Source organism: Hermetia illucens, chromosome 1, assembly GCF_905115235.1.
Source record: "Hermetia illucens chromosome 1, iHerIll2.2.curated.20191125, whole genome shotgun sequence".
Taxonomy (NCBI): Eukaryota; Metazoa; Arthropoda; class Insecta; order Diptera; family Stratiomyidae; genus Hermetia; species Hermetia illucens.
In genome coordinates, this window is record NC_051849.1 from 147,677,817 (window position 1) to 147,703,027 (window position 25,211).

A 25,211-nucleotide genomic window follows, 5' to 3' on the forward strand; every position below is an offset into this window, starting at 1 on the left:
CTGAAGCGAAGTCACACGCAAAGCCAATTTGAGCATTTTGACACTATCACGAAGTTGTCTGTCAACTAGTGGGAAAACTGAAGAATTTCTAAACAAAAGGCAGGTTGGTAGATTTGCCATGTCATGCGTTGAGACCTCTCGTACTTCTTTACTTTCCAGGCAGGATGACCCGTAAACTGCGCAAATTTATACAACAGTACAAAGGCTTCAAGAAGCGTCTATCGAAAAAGCACTTTTTTTTCCCCTACAGGAGGATACAAATTAAATTTCTAAAATGAAGGTTTATAATGGGAAAGGCGTATTTCTGAACCATTAGTAAACATGCAAACAATTGTGTATCCCGAATCACTATTTCGTGAGGTTAATGAAACTGTTGGCTATTCTATGATAAATTTTCGGCCACTTCTATGTAGTAACTGCTGCGGAACCCAAACTACCTTTTTGACGGTAAGTCGAAAGCCAGGAATCTTCCTTGCAACCGGCACTAAAAAATGATAGTCCAGATGACAGGCCTGTCTAATAAGAGTAGATTACACTTGGTAAAAAAAAGACTATCACATCGTGAAATATTATGTACGTAAAGCTGATATTGTGACATACGAGACGCGTCCAGAAAGTAAGTGTACTAGAGCTCTCACGATTGTATACAATAAATTTTCCACGTGGTGGTAATATTGTTGTACAGCCTGAGCCTTCACTACAAAACGAGGTAAATTTAAAGTTAACATGGTGGAAAGTCTTGAATCAGGATCCCCTCTTGCGAAAAATGTCGATCCAATTTTAATTGAATATCTGACTTAGGGGGAGACCTTCAACGCGGCAAGATAGTGTGACATATTTAAAAACTGAAAAGGGCGATTCCGAATAAAAAGAGAGGTTTGCAAAGGGAGTCTGTCTCCTCCACGACAATTCCAAACCACAAATGGCCAACGACACCAAGCAACTCTTGAACTGGTCTGGATAACGTATTTTGAACCATCATCCGGATTTGATTGGGAGGAAGATAGAGAAATGAGTAAAGGAAAAGGAACTTAAATATGCAGAAATGAACCATCTATTTTGTTTGTTTAAACAATTTTATTTAAGTCTACTCAAATTGCGAACAATTAATTTGTGCACCTGCCTCGTGGTTGTTGTTCAGGCAAGAAACTGTTTTAGATTAAACGGTTTCGGATTCAATATTTCTCAGTTTTCATGTTATTTCATAGCATACATGACTATGACTCCAGGAGGAATATAGGTTGCACAGAGCGTGTTACCTGGCGGTTATCCTTAGATTTACAAGGGCTGCATAGTACCCTAGCGAGTAATGCACCTCGTTGCACGGATTGTACCCTGCGCTTATAAAGATTTAGTTATCTTGCAGCTTTAGAAATAATATTAAGCATAAATGCGAAACCATTGATCTAAAATGTTTGCAATTAAGATCTTCTACGTTTATCTGTATGTATGTATAATTTCAATCAATTTGGAAGCAGAGCAAAGCACCTTGTCCTTTCTATAATTCTATTTGACAACTTTCTTTAGCAGAAATAATTTTCGTAATTAAATACTTACGCATCAGTTTAGTTCACAATGGATACCGTAACTTACCTACAAAAAGATAATTTTTGTTAGTAGAATAATATTGTTACAAATTGGAGTAAAGTCAATAAAAGGAAAAAATATAAAACTCCCTTAGGTAGGCGTCTATATTCTCTTCTGTTGGGAAAACTACTAATGCTTTAATTCTATACAACATGTTCTACTGCTATTATCAGAAACGTAAAAGGAACCTAAACTTCAATCATACCAGAAACTAAATAAATGAACTCACCATCATTTTCCTCATCCGATGATTTCTCGTTCGCTGTGACAGGATCAATAGCTTGGTCACTTAATAAGTTCCCAGTACGCCGCTTCCTGGCATACGTGTGCACTGGAACAATCAACCGAGGACGAGGTATACTAAACTGATCCTCTGAATTTGTGCTCGACGAAGAACTTCCAGGTTGGCACCTTTGTTGTCGCTCGCGGTTTCTACCATTTGAACTAAACGAACTATGCAGATTGTTCGTAGATGCACAAAGTCGGCTTGATTTCAGCATATCAGACCCATTGAAATGCTTCGAATTCCCATTTTCTGTGGTACCAGGGAAGTCATTGCGTTTATTCAATTTGTCCATAGACATTGTTTTGAGCTTATTCGGAACAGCGTAAAGGCCGCGATCATTTGGGCTTTGGGGCTGTGTCTCTTCAACACCGTGATTGGGAGTGACTCTCTGCCTGTTGGCTGGACTATTTCGAGATCCATTCGTTTGAAATGTTGGATCAATTCGAACACTCTTTGCCCGAAGAACTGGACGGTTCTTGATTGTGGCTGTTTTGTATTGTTGTACGGGCGGAGTGGTTTGAGCATTATTTTGATTGTTATCGCTAATTTCTTCGTAATCTACATCTTTAGTATCACAGTATGAATCTTGTACACTAGGAGTATTGTTGATGTTTGAGATTGGATTTTTGAATTGCAGGGCAGCAGATTTGCCCGCAATATTACCATTAGAGTGGGGACTAATATCTGTTTTTGACTTCCACTTTCGTCTAAGAACATCCTTAATATCGAGGGTGCTACAGCTTGATTGCGGTTGCTGGATAATCACCGTTTGGGATCTTTTTAATCCTCTTGGAATTTGGAAGGTTCCCGGCGATTTATAAGCTGAGTCATCTTTACTTTTTGCTTCTAAGTGATTAGTAGGATCCGGAACATAGTGGTTTGCTGCTTGTGAAGCTTGCTGCCATCTGGATCTCGAAATATCTTCAGTGATTTCTTTCAAGTCATCCCAACCGGGATAGTTTTTCCTATGTTTTCTTCTCAAACTGGATGGTTTATAGCCATTCACATCACGTAAATGTTCCACTAACCCAGCATCACAGTTCTGCCGTTCCAGAGCCTTTACTTGCTCCAGTGTCATTTGGTATTTTCGTAAAGAAGATCCACTTTCATTACTACTATCGCTCGCATTACTGTTTTGTTGATTTTTTAGGTATTGTTGATTGTTGAATTGTAATCGCATGGCCTCATGAGCTCGTAGCCAATTCGCTTCGTAGATTGCCCCCATAGCATTGGTTTGCTCTAAGGAAAGGCTGGCGTCTACCGCCTTCCCTGGATACCGTTTTATTCGCATCTTTATACTCAGTAGTACAGCAGGTGTATGAACATATTGTTTATCAGTTGTGTTTTTAATAGCCTGAAAAAATTACTGGTAAATATCGCATCGCATATCAATTAGTAACGCTGCGATTGGTTTCCATTTAACCCACGACAATATAGTATATATGTTAAATTTAAAGTTCTTGGGTAACGTCCACTCATTTCATCTTTCTTTCGAAAAGATATTCCCCCAATTAGCAATTGACTTTTTGTGAATAAAGAAACAATGTCAGTAGAGGGTATTATTTTTGCAAGATTAAATCGAAAACTTTCCTTCGAGAGACAAAAATCCAAGATTTATTGCTCGGTTGTGACCATAAAAAAAGAAAAAGATATCTTTTTTGGACATACGATTCTAAAATGTTCATCTGAACCGTCTAATTACCTCGAAATGCAAATCGATTCTATTATCTATATCTCCATTATTATATTATTTCCAAAAATAATAGACTGTCAAGCATATGTATACATAAAATAGATGTTTTTCTATTAAGATAATTGCCAACAGAATATAAAGGTGATAAATCTCAATCATTGGACTCTTTTCCAAGCTATTTAGATACTTTTGATGTTATCAAGGATGAAATATCTTCACTGAAATATGTATGTTGAGTTGAATCGCAACACAAAAGTTATCTGCGAAAACGACAAAAAGTAAAATGTTGAGTACTTAAGATTTCTAAGCCTTTCTCTTGCCTTAATAGCAATTGTAACCATTTTGAAACGAAAATAGGATTGTTTTACTTACTATTGCTGTTGTTTCAACTTAATATTGAATGAAAAGAACATTATAGCCAATCTACTCGGAAGAACAGAAGTTTGAATGAAACGAAATAAGAAAGTAGGTAGAAAGATAGTAATCTCTGACTTTACTGAGTACGAGATATTTCTATTCAAATTACAAAGATTGCCAGTGTTTTAAGTACTTCACGAGAGGTGGTAGCCCCATTATTTGAAAAGTTACGACGATAGCAAAACTCTTAGATAACGGTCAGAATATAGCCGTGCGAAGAGAATATTGACGTTCTATTCAGATGAATTTTTGCGAGAAAAAATTCTAATGTGTTATGGATGCTACTCAAGAGCGTACTAAGATTTAAAATCCCAAAAAATGGTACATTCAGCAACTCAAAGAAGCGTGCACTTAATAGAACGCGGAAATGTGATTTTCATTTGCAAAACCTGTGCGTTTATGCAGGTTAAAAGGTCCATTAAGGCTATAGCAAATCTGTAAGCCTCTGAATCTTATACGCATCTTCTGATTTACCTCACCTCACTCTGCAGTTTACGACATATTGACAGCATTGAAGTTCATTCATTCATAATATTGGGTTGGGGAAAAAGTAATGTCGTATTTTTGATCGATGATGATAACATACCCCCCCTCCCCCCCTCCTTATTTGCAAAAAACTCAGACAGCCACTTTTTGCAAGCCTCTTTTGAGGCAAACCGGAAGAGATGGTAATTGCCTGGTGCAAGGTTCGGACTATACGGTGGGTGCGATAGGACATCCCATCCAAGCTCCCGTAGCTCTGGCGGGTCATCAAAGATGTGTGAGGCCGAGCGTTGTCCTGGTGGAATAGAACACCATTCCTATTGACCAATCCTGGCCGCTTCTGGTCAATCGCCTGCTTCAAACGGTCAAGTTGCTCACAATAAAGCACCGAATTGAGGGTCTGGCCATAGTTGAGCAGCTCATAGTGGATAACTCCCTTCCAATCCCACCAAACACACAACAAAACCATCCTGACCGTCAATCCGGGCTTGGCGATGGTTTGGACCGGCTCGCCGCGCTTCGACCACGATCTTTTTCGGTTGAGATTTTCGTACATGATCCACTTTTCATCAGCAGTCACCATCCGCTTCAAGAATGGGTCCAATTCGTTCCGTTTCAGCAGTGCATCGCAGGCGTTGATTCGGTCCAAGAGATTTTTTTTGCGTCAACTCCTATGGCACCCAAACATCCAGCTTTTTTTGGAATCCAATCTTCTGCAAATGATTCCAAACGGTTTTATATATGGTGCATCACTGCTCGAACGCAGGAATTGGAGGACGCGATCCCAGAACCGAGATTTTAGGAAACAGCGCATTCTGAATGCCAAAGCCCGAAACGTGTTGTGGAAGCTCAAATACAACGACGCGTTTGTAAGACAAGACAACATCTTAGGGTACAGTAAATGCACACGAAAATTTTTACCTATTATCCTTTTGTTCTCCGCTCTTTGTAATAGGAGGAGAGGCAGGTAGCTTCAGCCTAAATGGCTGTAGGCCATCGCAGCCTATCACGTTGAGGGAAGTCAACGGAAGTTCAAGAACTTTGTATTCTTCCAAAGTACCCACTGAATAAACTATCACAACGGAATGAGAAGCAGAAAGCTGTTCGGTACCGATAACCGGTGTTACGATGACTAGGAGCATGGGTCCGCCTGCTGTGGCTGTTTCGCCGCAATCGGTGGTAACCATTTCAACATGTTCGCATAGGCATAGGATGAAATGGACTCCGAATATAAACCCCTTTATCAGCCGCTCCTACTAAGAAATAATTACAGCGGGAGAAGGTAGAACGTATTACCCCCTTATTGCACCGATACGTCGAGCGTTTCCCGCAATACGCGCACATGACTGTGCAGCTAGTCGTACTAGCACAATCGCGGCCGTCATCAAGGAGCGTGTTCTAGCATTGCACTGCGGCTGAGTGTTCAAGACGAGTTCCACCGAGCATGTGCAGAATTCTTTGCAATGGATCCTTTGCATAGACCAGAGATTCACATGTTCGATGAATTTCCAGAAACTCCAAGAATTCTATCTCAAACCAATGATGAGACCGCATCTCGACTGTGTACTGATATGTCGCTACCCCAACTACAATCACTTCTTCATTGCGGTGCAGTTGCGACTGTCAGATTGCAAGATCAAAAAATTCGCTTTCGCATTATGATTTGAGTGACCGAAGAGACCCACCATGCACAATTCATCTGGACTGGCGGCAGGACTCACTAAGGCAGGACATTGCTAGACTGATTCAATTTAGCTCTCGCAACGCCAGCAGGCGGGTGAAGAATAAAGTGCAGAGATCTCCAGTGAGACACCCGCAGTTGAAATTCCGGAAACATTAAGGCAGAAATTTTATATCGTATACAGTCGGTTATGACGCTATGGCGAAAATTCCTTCAGACGTGTCCAGAATTCAACGTACGGGAGAAACCAATGGGCGCAGATCACTCAACGAACCTCCGCAGAAAGTCCAGACAGTCCAGTTTTCGTTAACGGAAGCAAAACGGTTTTTGGGGTGGAATTTGAGGGTTACCCACCCAGCATGCTGCGTAGATTAACGCCGAAGGCACCCGCCATGTCACTACTATTCCGGGCATGAATTTTACGGATGTAACCGAAGATAAGGTTCGGCGAACCATAAACAGCTCGAAGAACTGAGGCAAATTGGCTCTACCTACCAGTATACATGATCGGTGAGTGTGTAGCATAAACCAGGTTATTAGTCGGCCTCAGGAATTTCCATCTGTGCTAACTGCGGGAATCGCCTACGTTATCCCTAAAAAGGACATAGGCAAAGGCGCTATTTCTGAAAGGATCAGTGTGCACCTCGAGACCAACAACATTCTGACCAAAAAGCAGAAGGTCTGCCAAGTTGAATCAATAGGTTGCAAACAGCAACTCATTATCGCCTCGGTAGTTGTAGGATATTCAACTAGAACCCAAAGAAATCTAGTTGCTATATCGATTACAACAAGGCTTTTGACAGCGTCTAGTTCAGCTGGCTAATCGATGTGTTCATCTGTACCGCATTGATCCAATACTAGTAAACTTTTTGACAAGAGTCATGGAAGGAAGGCACACCACACTTTGTCAGTATATTCATCGGAGGGTACTGACATCTTAGAGCCCATGCGTATACGAAGAGGCATCTCCAAGGGGATTCGTTGATTTCCCTTTGGTTTTGCATAGCACTGAACCCCCTTTCATAGCTATTGAGAGCATAGTTTGGCAATAAAGTCTGGCCTACGTGTGATGTACACACTTAGACGATATCAAGTTGTATGCCAGATCATCTAATTTTTGGCTGTACTTATATGGCGCCAGTGCAATAAACAAACAGGCATAATGCTGTATGTAAATTCTCAAATTCTCGCATTAACATATTCCCGGCCACCACTACAGTATCTTTTAAGTAGTTAGGATCGATCAAGCCTAAACGCTTGGAAGTTAAGTGCTAGAATTAAGTAAAATCCGGCATCTGCCAAGTTTCTAAATGAACTTAAGGGGTTCCATGATAAGTTTCAGATAAATATATTATATGTACTATTAAAAACTTTATTTGAGCAGATATCGGAAGAGGGTGTCTTTTGTTTGAAATACCACGTGACTGCATTTTCAGAAACATTCCCTTACACAATAAATGACAATAGAATTAGCATTTTCCCGGTAAATTGGGTGTCACAAACAGACAGATAGACAGGCAGGCGGGCAGAGTAAAATTTAATCATTTTGAAAAAGATATCTCTAAAGCACATACATATTATTGTAAGAGGCAATATCAATGTTGTGGATGAAGTGAAGTGGGTCCACAACTAGCCTATGTAGATAGTATAATTTTCATGTCATGCATTTGTTTTACATTTGAAGTTTGAAAGTTTCACACTGGCCGATACTTCTTCGGTTATAACAAGCCTCAAAATACTAATCTGCAAAGTCTCATACAAAATGCAGGTCAATCTATATTTTGTATTAGAATTGAAATCTCTTGATTTGGAGAAGCATCAGATTCACGAGTTTGATTATGTGTAGAAAGATTAGAAATTGGTGTCATTCGTTTATTAAAATAAAATGATCGAGGCGGCAAACCGTACAATCTAGCAAAATTTGCGTAGATTTTTGAATGAATGAATTTGAAAATTTTTTCTAAGTAATCTGCAAAATACATATTTATATAACATTTTCGTAAACTTTGCATTTATGATAAGCGACAATTTCACCGCTGAACAAAAGCCATGACCAGCAGATGAACTGAGTCCGTATTTTAGAACACTATCTTCCACTAATAGTAAAGACAAAAATATTATAAATATCATACTTGAAGACAGATTTATATTTAAACAGATAAATATTTCCAAATGTTAACGATTTCTATAAAAAACTCTCCGCTCATATGAGGTACAGTAAACTAAGCAGACTTGCTGGAATATTTGGTTCATCGCCACTTGAGCCGCTTATCAAACGAGTTCACTAGAAAAGGTCACTAGTTAGTCTCGTATCAACAACACAAATAACCCTCGTCGTGTAAAATGAGATACTTCCCAATGGCTTATAATGAACTGTTTAAAGGTCAAATGTCTTGTTTATCTAGACAACAAACGGCTCTTATATGGCTCGCTAAGGAAAAAAGAGCCTAATGTGGACTAATTTTACTTCCTCACTAGAGCCATGTGGGACTGCTTAGCGATACCATTGAGAAAGATAGTAATCTGTCTAATCATTTCAAAATTGCCCCATAAGTTCCTTAAGACATTTTTCTAGTGTTAAAGTGTTAAGTCAAGACAATTAAGGTTAATTCAGATAAAGATAAATCAGTTGAATTCATGTTGTTATTTATTAATTGATGAATAATTGCGTCAGTTTATGATAAAAAGATCAATAAAAAGATTCATTCACTTGCAATTTCACCAAAGGCAATTCAGTAACTTAAATCAAGCATATCGAAATCGAATCGTCTATCTAAAACTTTACAATAAAATTTACATATCATAATTAGATTACAATTGGCTCAATGAAGTGCATAACATGAATAGTTGATCATTTTACGATTTTATGTGAATGGAAAGGTATTAATGTATGTAATTGAGTTATGGTTTGAGTGTTACGTAAGTTCTATGGACGAATACAATGCTATTGGCATTTATCCTTCAACTCAATCTAGATTTCGACTGTTTTGCGGGGTCAAAGTGGTTGACCAAAACAAAATCAATAGGAAAAATGGAGATGGGCCATTATGCTTTTTAATAAATTTAGCCTTTATACGCTTCAAAGTCAAAGTTGGATGCCACTCAAATGTATTTGAAATATTTCATATTATTTTTTGTACATAAGTGTTGAATATTTTGCTGCAATTTTTGAATGATTTGGTGCCTCATTTATTTAGATGCGAAATATATATAATCTGAATCATAAATTATATTTCTCGTTTAAGCCAATGAGGTCTTCGGATTACATCAATAGGGGGTATCCACTCCTTTATAAACCATTGATATAGTTGTTTTTTTAATTAGTGCTATCTTTTTCCTGTCTCATTTTTGGGAACACACCTGGGCAAGTGATAGTCTTACAAGAATGGGATTCGAACCAGGATTCAAACCCGTGGCACGAGAGTTGAGCGGATGACCCTCAATTGCACCTTCAGGATATATTGTCTATTATTAACTTGCTAATTCTACCTACCACTGTCTACTAAGGGAACCAAATTTCCAAAACCCCGCACCTTTAAACTATTAAGCAAGCAACACCAATTTCCAGCTGGTAAGACTTGGACACAGTCTTTCCATATTTACTTAGAAGACATGTTAAGCACAAAAACATAATTATTATAACACAACCATTGCATAATCATTTGAGGTCGAGTTACTTACACTCAATTGCGGTATTATTTCTCATGTATACAGTGAAGGTTAAGCGTTTCTTAGCGTTGGTACTCCATGCCAAGCTGGAATTGTTATTATTATACTGAAGAATTGTTCAACGAAGTGAACAATGAAAAACTGGCCAGTTTACTGTCTGATGTACCCATAATGAATGAAAGTGGGTATTCAGACGGAATGGAGCGTTGTATGATGGTGTAGAGACTAGGTAAAGAGGTAAGACTTAACTAATGAGTCGATTAAGTAATGCATTATGATTTTTTCGCAGTAACATAAATGCGCCTCGGAGGTAATTCTTTTGAAATATTTCAATAAAGTCTTTGGAATAATTATTATTAATTAATGAAGCCATTGGAAATTGGATTGGCAATAAAAACTTTATTGAAATATGTTTCTTTTTTAACATTAAATTTTCTAGGGTATCGGAGAGAATGCACATTCGACAGATGAGCTGAAAACAGGAAACAGCGGTCCATCATCATCCAGTCAGTGAAGAATGAGAGGTATTTTCAGCCACTTAAATAGCCCCAAAATTTCAGGATGTAATACAGGTTTCGAAGGTGTTACTCGAAACGTAAAAACTGTGCACAGAAAGACTTCAGCATATGATACAATGAGCAAAACTACTGAGTTTCTGAGTTAGAAAAAATATTTCTTCATTCACCCTTTTAAATTTTACTTACCACGGTCTAACAGCCACCTATTCTAATATGCTACGATATTGGTGTTCTGCTTTAGTTTCCTTTTCAAATTGTTCGTTAGCTAGTTTCTGAGAATGATTCCTGTTTATACTTTTTGGCACTTTGCTCGGATGTCATACCTGAGGGGTAAGGTGTAATCGAGATTTTCCGTTTGATACATTCGCAGAAACAGATTTTACATCCCAATCCCAATCCCAATCCAATTCTTGTATGGAGACCCTCATTAAACATTCCAAAAAAATCAGACTTTGCACTACCGCGACGATCACCGTACAAGATTATCACATGCTAATATTTGTTACTACTATGTTTATCGCATGATACAGCCAAGCGAGTAAGATAGAAAGATCATATTCATTAAAGATCACTTCAACTATTAGATACGGTTGCGTTAATGACAGTTTGAGTTTGGTCGCTCTAGTGCTAAATATAACAGAAAAATAAAAAAGAGTATAAGTTTCTCGGAACCAAATATTATGAGGAACAAAAAATTCAGAGGCGGTGGTTGGATGCAGTTGGAACTAGTAAGTGGCTTTTCAACTAGGCAGACGCAAAATATTGTCAATTTTTTGTGTGTATCGGTTGGGAATTAAAAAAATGGACTTTGATACTTTGCAAAAAGAAAATGCAGTCTCCCTTGGTGTATGTGCCTCTCACCATCAAAATACTCAACCCATCGCTCCTATATACCCATTCTGTCAAAAATCTCTGTCTCGGCAGCATGAGCACCTCGTGTATGAGGCTTCATCCTGCTGACTTATTGGTAAAACTTTCGCGCCTGGTACGATTGCTCCCTGTACTTTTCGAGTTTCCCTTTTCCGTTTGTGAAGTCGCTTCTCTGTTCGCCGTAAGTCTCTGCGCGTGCCCGCGTTCTTTGAGAATGCAACATAAGTCGGTATGCATCCTCATATACCGGTATTTCAAGGACCAGTGGTCCTCTTCATCAGTGAGTTTTTATCTGAACTGCTTATAGTCCAACTTGTCCTTGAATACCTAAATCTAGACCCTAATTACCAGTTAATATTATTACCTAATTAATCCAAAAAGCCAAATGTTCACGTTATCTAAATCACTGTTAATTCTTTTTTCCTCTCGTATCTTATGGATGATGAAATTCTCTAATGTGTCCAATTTGCGCAAGTTATTAACCTCCTGAATTGCACTTAGATTATCCTCCGTTATTATATGTTTCTCCTCGATGATGTGTCTGGCTACCAATGATTTGAGGGCATGTGTTGGTCTGCTTTTTGCTTTCGCCAGATTTTCTTCTCTTATATGTTTTGAACCTCGTCGTTATTAATCTTCTAATTTGCCTCTGCAATGTTTCAGAATCGGTGCAGGTTATCTGATAGATTCCCCTTTTCTCGATGTCTTCCTTGGGGTCCTTGACGCTTCCTAATCGTGTCGTTAGTTGATGTGGTCTGCTTGTAGATATCACTTCGATGTCACGTTTCCTTAGAATGTTTTTCACCTGGTAGCTAATTTAGGAATGGATGATAGTCTTTTAGATGGTCCCGCTTGTGTAAGAAATGCCATCAGGTTATTCCTTTCTATTTTTTTTACAGATTATTCCTTCTATGGTCTTCCTGTTAAACCAGTTCTTTTACGTGTTTTAATGGTGTGGCGTTTCTCATTGTTTAGTGTTGAGTGTTATGATGTTGCTGGGATGGTTCTCTGCGTGGATGTTGGTTTTCAGTAAATGTCGAATTCGATTTTTCTTCTGTTGCCCCAAAAGGGTAATTGGTTGTTGTATTCGACTTCCATGGTGAATGTAATACCCTTGTGAAGATCATCTGTTGATGCTTCATTTCCAGGACATCTATTAGCTTCGGTTATTGCGACATCAATTTCCCCTTATAGGTGTTACGGAGGGCTGTATTGTGGATGGCTACGCCAACAGTCTATACAGGTCTCCCTATATGTTCTGACATTTATCAAGACTGAGATTGTCCGCTCGACTGCTACGTAAAAAGTATCCTTCTCTGGCTCTGCAGTCTCCTCTGTAGGGGCGTGAACGTTAATGAGACTTATATTTCTAAATCCGCCTCGTAAACGCAGAGTGCATAGCATTTCGCTCATGTTTTGAAAGCCGATAACAGCAGGTTTCATTTTTTAGCTGACTAGGAAACCTACTCCGAGCACATGGTTTATTGAATATATATGGTGTAGTGGGTCTTCTCCAGGAAACCGGTCCAACGCTTCTCCTGCGATGCTGTTTCATGATCCTTATATTGGGACAGGATATAGGCAAGCTGCTGGGCAGCACTCAGTTTGCACAGGGAGCGCTAGTTTCACGAGAAAATGCGCAAGTCTTTGTCCTGTTTTCGTTGCCAGGTTCATCCTTGTAGAATTCATCCTGTCCAAGGCTCCTTTTGTCGCTTCGTAACTTCGATTTTCCGTGTAGAGTTGTCAGTCCTACCCAACCCCCAACCTGGAGAACCAGTGCGTACAATTTGTCCCGTAGGCGCGGGAGACTCACCTTCATCCTTCTTCGTCTGCAGCTTTTCGTTAAGAAAGAGCTCCCAGCGGTCACCACGTGGAGGTGAAGATAGGGTTTGTTAGTAGAGCTGTTGGTGTTGGTTCAGCAGGCGTTTCCCACGTTTTATGCTTCATCGTGGGTACCAATCCACGTGTCGCAGTGGGACCTATATTATCCTTTGACACTTCGCTGACTGATCGGTACACATCACAGAAGCAAATAGTACAACAAATGCGGAACAAAGCACCGCATTACTAAGCATTAGGAAAAGAGACCCAACTACCTAATCTGCAGGCAAATTAACGACATGGATAACGTGCACACCGAAGACGACTCCACATGTCTGGTGTTTAGAAATACAATAAACACTGCTCGTAAATCTTACAGTTAAACCTGCACCTACCAAAGATTTTTTCTCCCAGAAGGCGCTACAATAAAATATTGACGTCTATGGGCAGTATAAAAATCTACACAGTGTGGCGATATGGACATGAGGAAATCAAATTTAGAGAGATTGGCGATAGATGCAAATGATCACCTTACTATAATCGCTAACGAACGGGACACTAAACAAACGCACGCAAGAGACCGTATATGTATTACTTAAAGTTGAAGCAGTAGTCTGAAAAATTTACTCGCAAATGCCAAAAAACTCAATACTTTTCGTATTGGGTTTCTGGTAGAACTCTGAAATTGAGGAATGCGAGAAGGTCTTCCCCAAGGTCCAATCAAGCAGAAAGTAAAACTGCTGCTGAAATCAGTTGTAGCATTTATGGTAGAGGTGCACCTGGGTTTTTGAAGATTTCCATATCTCATTAATAAAAATAAGAAAAGTGAAAAACCGGGAGTTCAGTGGCTCAGGTATGGGCTATGGTTGCATTTACACAACAAAACTTTAAAAAATATACGTCCTTGGAATGGGGAGTGTAGGTCTAGTTCTCCGGCTTTTGATGGCTGGCATGAAAAAACAAAGATTCTTGACATCGCCCGAACTGCGGCTATAAAATTACCGCAAAGGTTTAGGTTGTGACTTTGCCACAAACTTAATCCAGCTGAGTGGTCAGAGCACTAGCAGGCTGTCGTACGGAAGGTCCTGGTTCAAATATTACTGGTGACAGTGGGATTTGTATCGAAACTTGACGTCCGATACCAGTTGACTCAGCTGTGAACAAGTCCCTGAGTCTAATCAAGGTAATAATCACGGGGGAGTGCAATGCTGGCCACATTGCCCCCTAAATTGTCTCCACCCAATTGGATTGTGGCGCCAATGGTTATTAGTACTATCATGGATACGTCGACTTGTTTATAATAGAACTACTTTGCTAGAAAGCGACTCCTTTCAGAGACACCATTTTTTTGCTCATATTAGGGTCACCCCCGCTAATCTAATTGTTATTTTATACACTTCAACTTCAGTTTTTACTGGATATCATAATCCGTTTTATAAGTCAATTGCCCACCTTTTTGTTATTCCTCTAAATTTGCTGTTATCGTTCCGATATTTGCAGGTGAGACCATATATTAATAAACTTAATATTTTTTTTAAACAAAAGCTACTTTTCATGGGAGATATTCACCGCCGAATTACTTTACAAAGTTTCACGCCAACTGTTACTTATTTCCCAACAAGGAAAACTGGGCTATCCTCCTATACGCCCATAATGAATCAACCCTTCCCCTCCTTACTTTCCAATTGTTAATCACAACTCTAAATGGGTATCCAATGTATTCCTTTTCGGTGCAATATGTAAATGTTTATCATTAAATTTCATTTCATTAATAGTTTTCTCCTTGTTTCCATTCTAATCTTATGTTTATTTATTCCTTTTTTTGGTACGCGATCAAATATATTTAGATGCGATTTTTTTATTCCTTTTGCGGTCCATACCAGAATCTTAAGACGTCCTATGACAATTTGAATAACAATGCTTCCTGTTTACCTATCAAAATTTGTTACCAATCGAAATTTGTTAGATAACGCTCTTAGGCAGAACTAGAAAATATTTGTTTGTTTGGTTGATCGACAAAAAAATGGTTGCAGATCCACACTTTATTTCCGGCCTTTTTCCAGCATCTATTTTTTCCTGTTTTAAACATAACTTTCTCACGCTAGTCTTCAATTATTTATATTTATTTTATTTATATTCAGTACTACACGTCAGGAAATTTTATAGACGATATTTAGAGATCTCTGAGATATGGGTTCTGCGCGGTAGTTCAATTTCCGAGTACTTAGGATCTACCATCAGCAAAAAAAATGTATGAATTGGGAAATGTTCTACCAATTTCTTTTGATTCCCTTGGTTACCTCTCAATATATTTTTACCTACATATTGCCAAATCTTGTTTTATGTACACAGGTCATAGTCTGGCCTGGTAAATTAAAAGATTATAGTGTTTATTTTTACTACTACAAACTGCTTCGCTTTTAGCGCAATAGCCACTTGGCATTATTTCTGGAAACATTTCTTCATTTATCAATGTCAGTTCTGAGGTTGGAATTCAGCACTACAGCGTACACACCGGCGTGCTGAATACTGAAATGATGTTCAGAGTCGATAATGACTGATAGGTTCAATTTGGTTGCTATTATCAAATTGGTATTTCACGATTATGAGTATAATGGTATGGACTACTTTAGATAGAAGGAAAGCATCGTACGATTACGAAATAAAGCCTGCAACCCAAAAAAGCAATCATTAATGACGCAGATATAATAACATTGTCATATCTACGCAAGAAGAAGATTAAATGGAGAATGAAGAGAATTAAAAGATGTATGTTGTTTAAGGTAGAGAGCATACCAAAGGAGCCCCCAAGTCTAGACTTCTCTACCCATGAAGCTTAGTAATAAGTTCACAAAGTTTGCTCCCTGAGAATTTTAGCAGACGTGAACGGCGACCTTGTTGGCCTCCTTGTGAATGTGTTTTCATCTCTTGTGGATATCATAATTTTCTATATTATGAAAGATACCACTCCTATACAAAAGTTCGAAATGTGGATCCTGAAGAAATAATTTACCGGAACTGTGTGTGTTTTGAAATTCTAGAAATATCTAGCGGTGGTTCTTCAAGAAAAAAATACCGTTTCAACCATGTTGCGTGCAAGTCTGCCAAGTTGACTAAGACGACTATCAACTGGGACCTCATTCTCATTACCTGAATATATAACCAGACTTTCGGCTCATTTTATACCATTCTATCTAACCTGCTTTTTTGTGACATCCCTTCTTCCTCAATCCAAAGTTCCTTTGGAAACCACTGCCCTGCTGATTTCACTCACTTTAGAGCTTTGTACACTCAGTAAGCTTACTGATCACCGAGTTGAGAAACGATACCTGGCCAATGTTGAGGCCGCATTTATATGCGGGACTTTCAAGCTCAAATCAGCTTGCTTCAGTTATCATGTGGCTTACTCTGTAATTGTATTTTTTTTTTTGTTGAATAACTAACTTCTCTCTCTTCTTCTTCATCATATTTCCTTAGTTGAGCTCTCATTAGTACGTGACGCCAATGTCCAGATGGAATTCCTAACTTCTTTTTGCTAAAAACCAGTTAACATATTTCCCTTCTCTTCTGCATAATATTTCAACAAGCGCATCGAAAGTAATCATTTTCTCAGCCTGTTGGAAGAGGCTATCATTATTATTATCCCATATATTTTAGTGAAAGAGCAGCACACCTTCGTAAAACGTCGGTTCACAGCTACCAACCTAGTAGACTTCACCAACTTCCTGGCCAAACTTCTGAATTCTCAGCAAGAATGGGATTTATGGATTTCTTTCAATTCGGTTAATCATATGATACTCCTTTCCAAATTGATTTGACAAAGGCTGAAAAAGCGTCACGACAGCCTGTTAGTTTGAAAAAGACCATGGAATACGCGTTCAGAAAAATTGAAGCAACTCAGAGCACAAAAGATGCTTTCAAAAATGTGAGAGGTAGACAACGTGGCGAAAACATAACAAAGCATCTTGGGGTAAGGGAGATCGTAAAATCTATACAAAATGAGTTTTACCCCGATCATATACCGGCGCGTGGAGCCGAAGCTAAACTCAGTACAGGTCTTTCACTGGTGCGGAATGCCGCCATGTCAAACAAATATATTTGAAGATAATGAAAATCAAATAGCCAACATCAGGCAATCAGTTTTGTCTCATCACAAAGATGTTCTAGTAAGAAGTAGCAAGTGTTAGGAAAATACCTTTGGCAGGACAACATAAAAACCTGCGATAAAAGATGACTATTGTAATGAAGCTCTTAGCTAAAGGAAGATGAGAAAGCTCAGCGTCTCCTTAAACACATGCTTAATAACGAAAATCGCTGAAATGACTACTCAATATGGAAAGCAGCCATCGTTTATCAATTCAATTCCCCCTCAATTCGACAAATGCTTTGAAAGAATTTCTTCAGGGAGTTTCGAGTGCACCACTTAGGCCACTATCTAATAACGACGATACGTGTCAGCTATAAGAAAGGCAGGACGCGAAAGCTCGAAAGAGGGAATTTAAAGGACATCTTGGTAGCGGCCGACTAGATCAAAGAAAGAAAAATATGAAGAGCTACAGCGATTTGCAAATAAAATGTACAGAAGAAAGCGAACAAGGTTTGTTGTAATAATGAGAACATTGAGAACTTAATGGCGTATGTGCCTTCGGCTAACGATTATTCCAGATACCTCTAAAAATGGAGAAGTCCACTCACCACCACCATTAATGAAATAGAAACACAACAATATGCGATCAAAGGAAAACAAAACTCCTGTTGTTGATGAGGTACCGGCGAAGTTACGGAAAAAAGGCGGAGCATACTTATCAATTCTTCTACATAAGTTAATGATTAGCAAGCGAAGCATTATCCTCGTATTACATAAGAGGGACATGTAGTGTACGCAGCTATGCGGCATGTGCAGCACTTCTTTCGCCTTGTCCGGTGCCAATCTAATGAGAGAATTCATTTGCCAATAAGCTATATTTCTTCTCTTTCTTTCGATTTTGCATCCTTTGGCTTCTTCAAACACTTCTTCCAATTTCCATGTCTCCATTCGACATCGACTATTTTAAAATTTAATTTTTAAAATTATTAATTTAGTTTTCATTTTCATTTTTATTATTTCAATTTTATTTACCAAACTCAAACAATCTTTACCTTTCCCCAGAACTCTAAAGCTCACTTCCATTTAAATGTTTGAAATTTTAATATAACAATTTTCTAATATTGCGAAATCATTGTTGACCTTTAGCTCTCAAATAGGGGTACTCAGGCTGCATATTACTAGGAGCATATCCATCATTCGTTTATTACTAAGGCGAATGGAAATTTTTTCTTGTAATGGAAAATATTCAATGTAGCTTTTGCTATGGTTCCAGTGACGTTGAATTTGAAGTTCAAGGTCGGGGTTAAACAAAGCAATATTAGCGGGGTCTGGACCAATTGAGGAAGATAGAGCGATGAAAAGCAGAACGCGGGGAACCCAGAGTCCTCTCGATTTTGTAATCAAACAAGTCGGGGATCCGGAAGCTGGACACTTCAGGTATGAAAGGTTTTGTATATTTCTTTTATTAAGACATTTGAGTGTGTATTTTTTTTATTGTTGACAATTTTGACCTATTATAACTTTGTTAGTAATAGTTCCATTTTCACTTAGCTTTGTAGGATCATGCTCTATACTATAGCCTACATTGCCGCATTTCGGGGCACTAGGATGAACCCAAGGGGTATTTCGAAGCCTAGTAATTGATTTTATTCTAAAACTCTTAATTGCCTGAAAACAATAACTTCTATGGTACAAGGTTTGTGCCATCTTTTGGAACTTGACGGGAGTACTAATAATCACTAAATTAATCACTTTTAAAAAAATTCCTCAAAAATGTTTGTTGTAAGCAATATATAATGCAGTTAATCCAATTAATAAAAAATAAAAATAAAACAATCACAATAAGATTCGCGAATTTTACTTATTTTTCCCAGGCATTTCAAAAATGTTATCGTGTCATATCTAAAGTTTCGACATCACAACTAGGAATCATTATTGCAAAAATGCAGACGAAAATCTAGCAAAGCCTCAAACAATAAACCGCATACCTCATAACAAGGTCATGTACAAGATGCAATCAACAGTTAAATTATTATCTTATTGTAGGCAGTATGAGCACAATACATTTCAGCAATACTGGAAACCAAGACGAAGCTGATAGTCAGATACAATCTGCAAATTACAAGATACTCCGCCACAAGAAACGGTAATTTGTTGGTTAAAATTTTATTGGACAGGAGATGGTAAATTTCATACCGCGGCGGTGCCGTACAACCTACATGTTGTTATTATATCTGTGCCGTTCTGTGTCAGAGTTCTGGGGCCTTGCCACTATGTTACAGCAGTAATAGCGGAGTGCATTTGCATGTACTGCAACGCAGAACTATGCTAGATAATCGTTAGATGATCTAGTGAGCAGTTCTTGACTCAATAACCGGCATTACTTGCCATCGACGGGAAAGATATACCGGACGGAGGGGTAGACCCGATGAATTGGGGACGGTAAGAAGGTTATTATACAATAGACGTGAGCGTTGCATCCACCATGTCGACAAGTTTCTAAAGATTGAGGTTCTATTTAATGGTAATCAATACACTAAGATACAGTCGCCAGAAGAAGTAGCATAACGTGGTTCTTTACAACCTCAGAAAAAAAACGACAACTTCGCCGCACATTTCGCTACCAACGTGCAAAAATTATTTTTGCGGCATGACTGAACATCGTCGCATATATTACAAGTCGAGTTATAAAAGAGAAAGGAACGTTCACAAGACTTAGGCTTGCAGGCAATCCAAGGTCAGCAACTTTGAAAGATCAATTTCCGTAGCAGAAAATAACCAGCGTCTTACAAGCGGTAACAGACCGTCCACCTATACTATGACCAAATACGTCACGTCCAGTAACTTTTAATCCACTAACTCGTATAGTTATACCTACAGTATCCACTGTGGAATAGAAGTTTGCAGCAAGTTCCGCATTAAGATACGCCAGTTGTTATATGTCTTGCAAAATTTTCAGCAAGTATCTTTACTGTGAAGTGGTCCGTTGAAATAAGATTAGTTGAACATGTCGCTATTTATAATTTAAGTTGAATTCAAATAAATTAGGATTGGGATTAGAAAAGTAGGTTCATTATGGGTGTAGCTCGCAGTTTCGTGTAATTCTTCTACTTGTCGAAACACAATTTTATTGATTCAATTATAGAGACCCAGCAGCTGCAGGGGCTCAATGACTCAAAGAGAGTGTTTTCAAAGAAAAGATAAAAGATTTCCATTCTTCTAACTCTTAACATGATTTTCATTGATTCCTTCAAAAGATCATTAATTTTAAAATAGAATAATCGGTGTAGCTCCAGACAATATGCAATAGTACTAAATCAGATCTACCATGAAACAAGGGACACTTTTAAGACTAATTAACTAAGCGGTACCATTTTAATCCATGAACCAAGTCTGCCCAGACAATTTCATATGTAAGTAGGACGTTAATGGCTACCTTTGATTGTAGTGCAAGATCCAATAACTGATGCTAAGCGCAGCAGGCTTAGTACAGACTCCGTAATAATGCTCTACTCAAGGCTGTGTTGTTGACACGGTAAAGCGAAAAGATATATGATTCAGATCTTTCTGCGGTCGCTCAATGTTCATTTATATACATATACTGCACATGAACAAATTTATTCTCATTTCGTTGTATCTGGGGTCGAGGATGAATCAGTTGTTGACTTGGCAGTTCACAAAATATAAATACCTTTTATCACTTTTAGTCTCTAATGGACTTCTCAGAATTTCAAGAGTGTCATGCATTTAATTGATGCTTATGTGGCATTTGGTTCAATTCTAGTGAAGCAATTGTATACTTGGCATGCTGGCAAGTGAATTATTACAATAGAATGATTAAACTTGGATCCAGAGCGCCAAGTGTAGCCCTGCAAAGAAGAAGTCATATCCGCTTCTTCTAAGGATTACATAATAAGATCCAGGTCATCAATCATCGATAGTATAACCAAAAAAGAGAGCATTTACATTCAGGAAATTGTTGCAGACAACTTAGCACTGCGTACAATTGAGTAGTATTTACTACAAACAATGTTGACAAATTAGACCCGTGGTTGAACAGAAAGCACGGTGAGATTGATTACTTCCTTACCCAACTTCTAAGTGGGCATGGAGGTTTTCAGTCTTACCTGCACAGGGTTGGGAAGGCGCGATCTCCTGATTGTGTGTTCTGCAATAGAGTGCCAGATGACGCTGAACACACCTTTTTCTCTTGCGAGAGGTAGGATGGCCTCCGCCAGCAGCTTTATGCAGACACAGGGGAGCTCTCTCCAGACAACATTGTCAGAGAGATGCTGAAGAGCGCTGGCAGCTGGAATCGTATTGCGCATTATGTTCGGGCTCTTCTTACTACGAAGAAGATTGAACTCGACCGGCAGAGGGATCGGACGGTAAGGGGTTCCCTGAGCTAACAACTCGCTTCCTCCCCTCCCCTCCCGTTGGTGAAAGGAATTCCCTGACTTGAAGGCTCCCAAAGCCGGGAGAGCGGGAGGGCTAGCCCGAAGTAATGTGTCAAACGGTTCCAGGCTAGTTCTCTGATGACAGGGAGGTGTTTAGTTGGTAGTCCGCCAGCGTGCTGTTGCGGGAGTCCAACACTCTGTGCGTAAACGCATTCACCTACCCTACTCCAAAAAAAAAAAAAAAAAAAAAAAAAACTACAAACAATGTTAACCCAAGCCAATCATTGAAACCTTTTCCGACGCAAAACGGGCTTGCAAAATGAATTCATTCAACGCATAGCTAACAACTAACCGCAGACAAAATGGCCTACAATTCGGAAGTTGGTAATTTCAGATATTCAATACTTCTGGCAGCCACAAGGCAATTTTTTAAGGATGTCGACAGTAGCGGAAACGATTGAGTTGAATACAGAACGAAAGTTAATGAATAACAATAATAAAAATATTTCCGCATGTAACACAACACCGCCAGGAAGGAACATTTAAATCGATTCTGTGTTACCACAGCTCAAACCTAGTTCAGGGTTCAAACACAATGCAATTTCCTATACGATTAGTCCGAAATCATAACAATTGAAAATGGGCAATCCCATCTGAACTCGGGTTTGATAGAAAAGCTGCTCCTGCTCCACAAAAATCTGAATACTTCACCTGCTAAAGAGCGGAGAGTTGACAAAATCCTCCATAGTTAAAAAGACAGTCCAAGCAATGTCAAAAGAGTTCAGATCCTCGCAGGCTATTTTTAAATCCAGGAGCCAATTTATATGTATTTACGTTCATACCCCGAAGCAAAATGAAGCAGGAACCAAGCGTATGATTCTGGAAACCGGAACATGACAAAAAATACAATCTATCAAAGAAGGGTCAACAACTTTCCAAAAAATTCATTCCGAGACCCTCAACGACATTGGTGAAAAACACCACCTTCCCCCTGGCGGAATATGGAAAATGGCATCCCGCCCCAACCGCCTTATCCCTCAGACGACTCCTCGTTGTTTCGTCGATGACGCATGCACTTTCGCAGCAGCACTTTAACCTGCAAGAGGAAGTCGAACAATGAGTTCAAGAATGGATCGCCTCTAAACAAGAGCCGCTCTTCTGAGAGGGTGTCCGCAACTTACGGGAACGATAGCGCATATTTGAATGAACCACTTTTTTTAAATCGAAGAAAGTAACAGGACCTCATGACACCGCATTTACGTTCTGTAAAGCTCAACTAATTCTTCAATCGGGTTATTGCGGAGGGTAGAAAACCACCTGGCTGGATAGAAAGCACTCCATTTTCAAAATGGGAAAACAAAGGCATTCCAATAGAGTGTTCAAATTACAATCCGGATGCTGCCCGTGCCATCAAGATTTTGAAACGCATTCTTGACAGCCACATAAGCGATATTATTCAAATAATTGTGAGTCAAGCCGTTACTCATGGACAAACATAATGAGAAGCATTGCCCTCTTTATATTGCATTTTCTATTAATGAATTTCTATTAACGGCTTTGATGTTATCCGCCGGAGGCAGGGTCATTAAAATGAAAAGTTTTTAGTGAATTCCGATTCCTCTTTGGATAAATACGTATCACCTTTTGAACACATGTCAACATGGCTAGTCAAAATGTCCAAAACACTTGAGCATATCCACCAATATTGCGAATGTTGCAGAATGTTCACTTGGTTCAGACAGAAAAAGTTTGGTGGGTGAACTCAACTTTTCGAACATCTCTTACAATAGCCATCTGCAAACTGATAAACCTGTGTGCTTTCCATAGCCGTAAATATACTTGGAAAGTTAATTTAAAGTAAACTCCCCGATGCGATCCCCGCTACTGGGACTTACCTCCAATACATTTCGGTTTTAGAGTAGAGAAATCCACAGTGGATTTGGATCATTAAAGGCGTGGTTGCAGATAATCGTAATGCTCCTCATAGCGGAGAGCAGATAGAGACACTAGAAAATTCCTTTCATGTCCAAGTTACCACATGCGAATATGGAAGAATTATCTGATCTGACTGGTTCCTGCTCCTATGAGACACTGAATGTGAAGAGGCCACGTCAGGGTTGTTACAGAGAGGTTCATTCTTGGGCGAAATCTCTGAAAAGCCTACCACGATAGCCTGCTGAAATTCGACATGTCAGCAAAGTTCGCCTGGTTATTTATGCAGATGATGTTGCAGCAATTGCTGCTAGATGGACTGTTAAACCGGCGAAAAGAAAACTTAGTATATTGAAGCGATGGATAAGCGACGTGGAGACTGGCGAGGCAATTGCACAGTGACGATTTAAGACAACTTTGGACTGGCGTCCGACTCGCAATTGAGATTTTTTGAGCCAATTGAATCGGTGGAAAGACGTAACAGGTGTTTCGGTCTAAGTCAGCCAAGTGCAAATGCTGGGGGTCTAACATGAGTGCGGTGTGGCTAATTCTGCTCACGGGGGGAGATATACTGATGCAAACAAGGAGGTGTGTCTTTGTTCAAAAATGGAATGATCGCCTCATGCAACACGGTCTCAGATTGAATTTAAACAAAACTGAATTTTTGACGACCGATCCCCATGAAACAGGCACAATCACTGTCAGCGGCAGTGATCTGCCCAGAACTGAGCGATTTAAAATTTTAAATCGGGTCAACGCTATCAGCCAATGGAGAACTGCGTTATGAAGTTATGAAATTGCTTCACGTATTAACGCAACCTGGATGAAGTGGCGTTCCACAACTGGTGTCCTTTGTGATCGACGTATCAACGTCTCAAATCTAAAATTTACCACAATGTCGTCCGTCCAGTCTCTATGGTTCTGAGTGTTGGCCGACCATAAAAGACAATGAACGGCGTCTTGCGGTAATGGAGACGAAGATGCTACGTTGGACTAGTGGCGTCGCACGTTTGGATCACATCCGAAATGAGGATATCCGCGATCGTTATGGGGCTGCACCGATCGTGGAAAAGTTGCGAGAGAGGCGTCTTCGATGGTATGGTCACGCAATTCGTGCAAACGAGAATTCACTTGCCAAGATTGGTCTGAACATCGTCGTCGATGGTAAACGACCAAAGGGCAGACCTAAGCAACGGTGGCTTGATACGCTGGATAGGGATTTGAAAGCCTCGAGATTGCACCCAGATCAGGCATTCGATAGAGCCAAATGGCGAAGCCGATCACGACGAGCCGACCCCGCTTGTGAACGGGACAAAGGCTGAAGAAAAAGAAGAAACAAGGAGGTGTAAAGACCCCACGCAAATAGAGAGACAAGAAGCGTTGCGGGAAAAATCTCCCTACCATCCCGTCTCAGATTCGACTGCGATAGCGATCAGAGTGTTGTGTTCCTTTTTAGCAAACACAAGACCATCCACAATCGCAAAAGAAAAAATTGACGAGAGGTAGTTCTGCGAGATTAATGTCGACTTACACGCAAAGGGTAAGATTAGTTACTTCCTTACTCTGCTTTTAAACGGGGGTAGGGATTTTCAGTCTCACCGGCATACGATCGATAAGACAAAGATTCCCTGACTGTGTGTCTTGGAAAAAGGTGGCAGAAAACGGCGATATCATTGTAGAAAGCTGGAGCGGATCGGCAGCAACTCTATGCAGACATAATGGAGCTCTCTCTGGACAGTTATAGAGACAGCTGGAGCCATGTTGCATATT

At 39.4% G+C, this 25,211-nt stretch overlaps 1 protein-coding gene across 9 annotated transcripts in view; it reads right to left on the reverse strand.

Annotated features, from left to right (window-relative positions):
* LOC119646149 (cGMP-dependent protein kinase, isozyme 2 forms cD4/T1/T3A/T3B) overlaps positions 1 to 25,211 on the reverse strand; it is a 533,343-nt gene that overhangs the window by 56,755 nt on the left and 451,377 nt on the right. The window contains exon 2 of one of the 9 annotated variants that reach the window (XM_038046511.1): positions 1,817 to 3,227. The exons of the other annotated variants lie outside the window; for them this stretch is intronic. Within the exon in view, the coding sequence (XP_037902439.1) occupies positions 1,817 to 3,164 (1,348 nt within the window). The 5' untranslated portion in view covers positions 3,165 to 3,227. The remainder of the gene's footprint in view (positions 1 to 1,816; positions 3,228 to 25,211) is intronic. 9 annotated transcript variants of the gene reach the window in all.